The following is a 7,550-nucleotide window of genomic DNA, read 5'->3' on the forward strand; positions in this document are numbered from 1 at the left end:
AAAGCACATTCAACCAATTATCGGTGTCTCAAATGAGTATGAATACTGAAGGGGTCGTTAAGCGGGTTAACACCGGCCCAACGCGAATACTTACGGAAACATCCGAACATGTACGAGTGATTGAGCCTTATCACATGATTCTTACTTTCACAAACTTCGGTGTTGAGCAACGCTCCAAACTGACACATTCATCTTGTGTTGTTAATATCAAGGTTTGTTTTTTAATTAAATGCGTTGATCGTTTGTTGTTCACTTATAGGTTTTCCTGGTTTGGTCTTTGCCTTGATTTGTGTCGACCATCTCTGTAGAGTTGAACTCAAAGAGTCAAACAGTAGAAGCTTCCGTATGCATACCCCATTCAGATTTTATGCATGTGCTTGGAATTTCTGCTTGTCGGGTTGTATTTTGTATGAATCTGGCAGATCAATGCTTAATCTGAATAAATTGTTTTATCTTACTCAGTCCTTATAATTCTCCAAACTTCATGTACTTTCAAGTTCCAGGTGTAATGACGCTCCAAGCTGTCACGTACATTTTGTGATTTACATGGTTTTAAAATGTCATGATGCTTCCCTCTCTCACTATGTTTTTGTTGTATGTGTACTTAGTATATTTAGTAGATAAACAATAACGAGGACTATACATATATATAGCTGTAAGACAGGACCATATATGGACTTAAAAGCCATGGGTCCTTGGGTAATAAAGGTTCAGAATTCAAGTTCTCTCTGTTTGCCCAAGCATGCATGGTGCCTGTTGGCCATTTTTATTGTCAAAATCGTTTTGATAAGAATTCTTGGTCCTGTTTACTTTGAGCTTCACTGTCACAGTGACACTGAATGAATTTTGAATGGGTTTTTTTCTTTCAGTGTGTGATTCAGCCACTGTGATTTAATTTCCACAGGGTTATATTCTTGACTAGATTATTTTCAAAAGTACATGAATACGTACAGTCTCTAGCTATATCTTCCACATACTCCAGGTCTCCAGATTATATAGCCCTGTGGAAGCTATACGTACGTCACATTGAAAGAAGGTGAACATTGAGTTTTGTTCAGTGACTACGAAGCTCATACAGACGGGTTCTGGATATTGCCCTGATATCTTCTGTATTGTATTTGTGAGTTTGTCATGTGACTTTTTTATTTCCTTACAGTTACTGATAGCAAAACTGCTGTTGAAGTGGAGCACAAGCGGCAACAATGTCTGATCACCCTCCCGCATACCAGGAAGCCGTGAAGCCCCCGGCTGGAGGTAAAAACTAATCAACTAGTACTAGTGATACTGCGGAACCCCCATTTGAGGACTTTAAAAACTCGGAGAAAGTCAGGTCTTAAAAGGGAGGTAAATTTACAGAGGCTATGAGCAGAACATCTGAGAAAGTCAGGTCTTAAAAGGGAGGAAGTCTGAAAATGGAGGTAAATTTACAGAGGCTATGAGCAGAACATCTGAGAAAGACAGGTCTTAAAAAGGAGGAAGTCTGAAAATGGAGGTAAATTTACAGAGGCTATGAGCAGAACATCTGAGAAAGACCGGTCTTAAAAGGGAGGAAGTCTGAAAATGGAGGTAAATTTACAGAGGCTATGAGCAGAACATCTGAGAAAGACCGGTCTTAAAAGGGAGGAAGTCTGAAAATGGAGGTAAATTTACAGAGGCTATGAGTAGAACATCTGAGAAAGACCGGTCTTAAAAGGGCGGGAGTCTGAAAATGGAGGTAAATTTACAGAGGCTATGAGCAGAACATCTGAGAAAGACCGGTCTTAAAAAGGAGGAAGTCTTATATATTTGGGGGTTTTAAAGGAGGGGTTCCACTGTAGAGCTCTATATTTCACCAACAGAGAACAAAAGCAAAAAGACATAATTGTACCTTGGAACCTCATTTTCAAGACCTTTTTTTTTTTTACAGAGGTTATGAACAGAAAACAATTTCAGAAAGGAAGGGGCTATATAGGGGTTTTAAATTGGGAGGTTCCACTGAAGGGATACTCCCACACTGGGGACCACCAGCAGTAAGGAAATGTATATGATATAGTGCTCAGCAGAGCCCTACCATTCATGTGTCTCACTCTCAAGAAAGAAAAGACAGATAGATTAAGTCACATGAAGCGATATAAAACACTTAGTGAACCTGTTGGCCTGGAACTAAAAGATCAACACTGAAAACCAGTTATCACCGAGACTACACATAAGAAGTCTTGGCAAGCCGAAGCATGCGAACACAGTCACCTATTTTCTTAAATTGTGACCACATTTTGAGAGTAAGCATAACCTATATATACATTTTTGGAGTGAGAAATTGATGAGGAATACAATGCACTCCATTTTTAAGCTGTAAGAGAAAACTTGATTTTTGTGACAACTGATAAACTCATTCATAAGATTTTAATCTTCAGAGCTGAAATGCAGTCCCTTATAGTCCAGACTGAGTCGAAGATTACTTGACCAAAATTTCAATCAATTTGAGTGAAAAATGACGTTACCAGAATTAATGCGGTCTCAACTTTTGCAAAAAGCCGGATATGAAGTCATCAATGACATTTTTCTGGAAAAAAAAGGAAGAAAAAAACAACTGGGGATATCATCTGCAGGAACTCACATGCAAATTTCATCCACACAGTACACCATCACCCTCGTCTTGATTCCCAGTCTGTGTTAAAACCTTTTGTCAAAACTTGAGTAAATGTGAAAAATAAGAACTCATAAGAAGACATTGAGATTTTAAGTTTGAATTAAGCAGGGAAGACTAAATGATGAATCGGAGCCAAGTGAGTGACAATTTCAAAGAAGTAAAGGGAAGTAAGCGCTCTAAATATAAACAACAACAAAGTGAGAGTACATAGCTAAGAATAGGGGGGGGGGGGGGGGTGTCTAGCTTGCAATGAAAAATATACAAAACTTATATAGTGTAATGAAAGAGTTCACCAAAGACATAAATGGCAGACTAGGAGCATGTGTTTAATGTTTATGTGCTCGGTGAATAACTTGGCTAGTGTTTGTGAGTAAAACAGGCCATCTTCTGATCCATTTTTCACTGTTTGTCTTTGCCTTACAGCTTACCAGCCACAGCAAGGATATGGCGCTGTACCTCAGGGTGGATACCCCTCGGCCCCACATGGAGGATATGGTCCCCCACACCAGGGTGGATATGGCCCCCCACCACAGGGTGGATATGGCCCCCCTCCCCCCGGCGCGTACAATCAGGGTGGCCAGCCACCGGCGGGGGCAGTTCCCTCCTACCAGTACAACGTCACTGTGCAACCACCCACGGCACAGAGGGTGGTAGTGGTTGGTGGATGTCCGGCTTGCAGAGTAAGTGTGCGCAATGAATTTTATTTTTCATTTTATTTTGAGGAGGATGGTTTCTGTATTGATAGAATTTGTATGTTTTAAAAATGAAAGTTTTCTTTTTTCAAGAAATGAGGATGCAGAGGTAGGTAGCGATTAATGGATGTCCAGCATGTGGAGAATGTGTCAATAAGGACTTTCAGTTTTCATTTTCATTTTTTTAAATAATAGTGGAAATCTCATAAATTATCCAGTGTGAAATTTTTCCTCACTTTTAACGAATCTCAACATTGTTTCCATTCTTTCGGTGCATGACATCATTTCTATTTATTTGGAAGATCTACCCATGATATTTTCTGTTACGGTAGAATGTGTGTAAACAACTTCAACTGTTGCCCCTCTTCTCTTTTAACATCATTTGAGGTCGATTTTAGTTAACTGTTTAGAAGTAGAACTGTGTGACTGTGAGCGCCACTGTGTCTATCTAGCATTAGCGACAGTGTGTCTGTCTGACTGTGTCTATGGTGTGAATGACTCTTACCTGTGTATGTTGTCTTACCCCTGTGCTTTTCCTTCTTTTCTTTTCCTTGTATTCATGGGCTGGAACTCTCGTGTACACTCCTGTTTTGCACAAGTTGGTTTTTACGTGTATGACCATTTGTCTTCGCCATTTAGGCAGCCACACTCTATTTTTCCCCTGTGTGATATTAATGTTGTTTCTCAATTTGCAGGTTGGTGTATTGGAAGACGACTTCACCTGTCTGGGTGTGCTGTGTGCCATTCTCTTCTTCCCTATCGGAATTCTGTGCTGTCTGGCGATGAGGCAGCGTCGTTGTGCTCACTGTGCGGCCGTCTTTGGTTAATCACCACAGGCCGTTTGTATGAAGTGAACATCAGGATCGATTCTTTTGCACACACATGATTAAAGACAAGACGAAAGCTTGCAGAGCAAGCTCAGTGCCTACTTTTGCCTTTCACTTATACACATGCTTGGGGTTGTAACGGAATTTGGCTAAGTTGTTTGATATGCACATGACGCGTTTCTGATTTTTTTTGTGAGATTATGTGATAATGTGTGCAAACTTTGTGAATTATGACTGACAGGAGAGGGGGGAGGGGGGAGATAGTAATACTTGGGAAGTGAGCAGTCTCCTCATGGAGGAATTAATGTTCAGACAAATATCAGCAGCTGCATGGATAATGATGTTTACTGATTATAGGGGCAATCAAGTTGATTCCATAATTCTAAGATCATACTGTTCAATTTCATAAAGCATGATACAAAAAGTAACAAAGGGGAGGGGGTGTTGGGGGAACATGATAGTCATGTTGTGATCTTGCACACAAAATGCACATGATTTAAAGGCACAGTAAGCCTCCCGTAAACCATCACAGATACTGCCAGGCTTTTACACACAGTACAAACAACCTTTCATTTAAACACTCACCGCTTTTGAACATCCTAGGTGCCCTCCGTAAAGAGCGAGCAATTTTCAAAGAGTTTATTTTTGCTTGGTTTATCTTACCCCTGAGCCATGGCGAACCCGTGTGATCCAGTTTCCTTTTTTCACAATGTAGTAGTCAGTTTGTGATTTCAATGCTACTCGCTGTACGCTTATCTGCAATAGCACGTTATTGTGTACCTCTGAATCTAAACGCAACAAACGACTGCGATTCACGTGAACCAGAGCGGTGGCAGTTAACTGTTCAGTGGAACTGGCGCTAGGCACAACCGTCTGCTACGAGAAAGACGGTTTGCGTGACACATTTCCGGGCTTTTCTTTTTTCAAACTTCCAAAAACTTCGAATTGTACTGATCTTGTCTTGATGAAAAAAGAATTCTTTTTATGATTTAAGAATGTTGGTGTAACAAGCTGTCAATTTATTATCTTCCCGCAGTGGGGCACTGCGGTTATGAAATTAAAAGCCCCTCCTGTTTTTGGAACCGCAGGAGCTTTCTAGTTTGCTGTTAGGTAGATTTTTGGTTCCTCTTTCCTGTCATGCTCTCTTTTTCTTCATGAATTTTTTTCTTTTTTCTGCCTTCTTGCTCATTCACCTGTATTTTTTCCAAAAATCTCTTCTCTTGCCGCTTGTCTCGCGATTCATGTATAGTTTAATCTGTTAGTGTTCTGATGTAAGTCCAGCAGTAGATAGGTTAAGCCTATTTTAACATACTGGAAACTGGTAATCTTCCAGTAGGTATTAATTTAGTTTTACTAAAGCCTGCTGGGACACAAGTAATGGGTTAGTGCATTTGTAAACAGGAATCGCTTGACAAGTGGCCCCCTTCATCCCCCCCTTCCTCGTCCTGATATGGCTCTGCGTAGTCGGCTGGACGTTAAGCAACAAATAAACAAACAAACAAACAAAATTATCTAGATTTTTAAAGTTAGTTCTAGTGCCAAAACTGATTTGCCGATCAGATGGTCCACGAACATAAATTCTTTGAAAATTGCTCGCTCTTTACGTAGTGCACCTAGGATGTTCTCAAGCTGTGAGTGTTTAAACGAAAGGGTGTTTGTACTGTGTGTAAAAGCCTGACCGTATCTGTGATGGTTTAAGGGAGGCTTACTGTGCCGTTAATGTAGTCCATCTGTACATTCTACGATGAACATCTTACATGACACTTTGTTGTGTTGATATGAGCACTTTTGTATAAAACTTGTTTGGTTTTGAATTTTATCAAGACCATCGGATATGTGTAAATAGTTCAATAACACTATCTTTGCCAAAATGTATGTGTACATATACTTATTATTTTTGTATTCTTCCTTTTATTTTTGGCCAAACCATATCAGCGTCGAGCTGAATTCATACTTTTATTGAAAGGCTACACCAGTTCTTTCATCGTTTTATTATGCTTTGTTTATTTTTTGGTAGCTCTTGTTTTTTTCATCTTCATGATTCAGTGCTGAAATTGGTCTTTCTTTGCTCATCTCTGTTTGACTAGTTTAGAATTTACTTCAGAAAGCATGTTTTCAAACAAATTTGTGAAATGTCGAGTGAACATCACAATACAATGGAGGCTGTTTTTTAATCAATTTATTTATTTTCTTTACTTATTGTGTCAGTTAAATAGTGAGTTAATCTGGGTGGCCGAGTGGTAACGCACTTACGCTCGGAAGCGAGAGGTTGCGAGTTCGACCCTGGGTCAGGGCGTTAGCAATTTTCTCCCCCCTTTCCTAACCTAGGTGGTGGGTTCAAGTGCTAGTCTTTCGGATGAGACGATAAACCGAGGTCCCTTCGTGTACACTACATTGGGGTATGCACGTTTAAGATCCCACGATTGACAAAAGGGTCTTTCCTGGCAAAATTGTATAGGCGTAGATAAAAATGTCCACCAAAATACCCGTGTGACTTGGAATAATAGGCCGTGAAAGGTGGATGCAGCGCCTATAGGCTGTTGATCTACTGGCCGATGTGAATGCGTGATATATTGTGTAAAAAATTCCATCTCACACGGCATACGCGCTTTGAACTTCGGATAAGGCGCTATATAAATACCCGTTATTATTATTCTGGGATGCAAATCATAATTTCAGCAGGCTATTTGTTCCTTCCATTTTAATCAGAACACAAAGACCTTGATTTGTTGCTGTAACATTTGTAATCATTGTAAAGGAGAAGTTGTTCCTTTTTGCTGTTCGATTTTTTTTTATGTTGAAGAGAATGACTGAGAGACGATTTGTTTTTTGTTTTTGGTGCTTGGGTATTCACATGAATTTACATAAAATCAGACAGTTTTGTGAAATGTTTTTGTACTTACATCCTTGCAAAAAGCAATTGTATTTACAGTTCCGGTATATGTCAACTAAACTTGTACAATAAAGTGTTTTTTTACAGAACTTTCTGTCTTGTTTTTAAGTTTATTCTCATTTTATTTTTTGTGACCAAAAACTAAGTTGAAATCAAGATATTCTAGCATCATGGTTACAGAAATATCTAAACAATACTTCAACCCTGCGATCAGTAATAAGACATTTAAAGCTGATACAAACAGCATTTACATTGCAATTGAATTGTACACATTAATTATGATTTGCTTTACATTATAATCATACAAAATTTACTGTGGACAGAGAGGGATCATGACATTGCAACAAAGCTATGGCCTGGGATTAGTTCAGCTGAGGATGTGTGGTGTTCCCAATACAATAAGGGTCATTGTATTGTGGGAGTGGTGTTATCAGTGGCAGATACTGTGATTACTGGTTAAGGGAAATAGCTAGGGACAAACCCAATGTCCTCATACAAAACTGATTCAG

General features: G+C 39.4%; 1 protein-coding gene across 1 annotated transcript; it reads left to right on the plus strand.

The window, feature by feature from the left end:
• Positions 1-81: 81 nt before the first annotated feature.
• On the plus strand, positions 82-7,130 carry LOC138958959 (membrane protein BRI3-like). The gene is made up of 4 exons (XM_070330312.1): positions 82-212; positions 1,157-1,254; positions 3,053-3,309; positions 4,017-7,130. Exons 2-4 carry the CDS (start codon positions 1,203-1,205, stop codon positions 4,146-4,148), a joined length of 441 nt encoding a protein of 146 aa, XP_070186413.1. The 5' UTR covers positions 82-212; positions 1,157-1,202; the 3' UTR covers positions 4,149-7,130.
• The last annotated feature ends 420 nt before the right edge of the window (positions 7,131-7,550 follow it).

Source organism: Littorina saxatilis, linkage group LG2 (genome assembly GCF_037325665.1).
Source record: "Littorina saxatilis isolate snail1 linkage group LG2, US_GU_Lsax_2.0, whole genome shotgun sequence".
NCBI lineage: Eukaryota > Metazoa > Mollusca > Gastropoda > Littorinimorpha > Littorinidae > Littorina > Littorina saxatilis.

Coding starts and splice junctions, on each gene's coding strand:
- LOC138958959 (XM_070330312.1), top strand. CDS start 1,203: ATGTCTGATCACCCTCCCGCATACCAGGAAGCCGTGAAGCCCCCGGCT. Junction 1,255..3,052: donor CGTGAAGCCCCCGGCTGGAG/GTAAAAACTAAT, acceptor TTTGCCTTACAG/CTTACCAGCCACAGCAAGGA. Junction 3,310..4,016: donor GTGGATGTCCGGCTTGCAGA/GTAAGTGTGCGC, acceptor CTCAATTTGCAG/GTTGGTGTATTGGAAGACGA.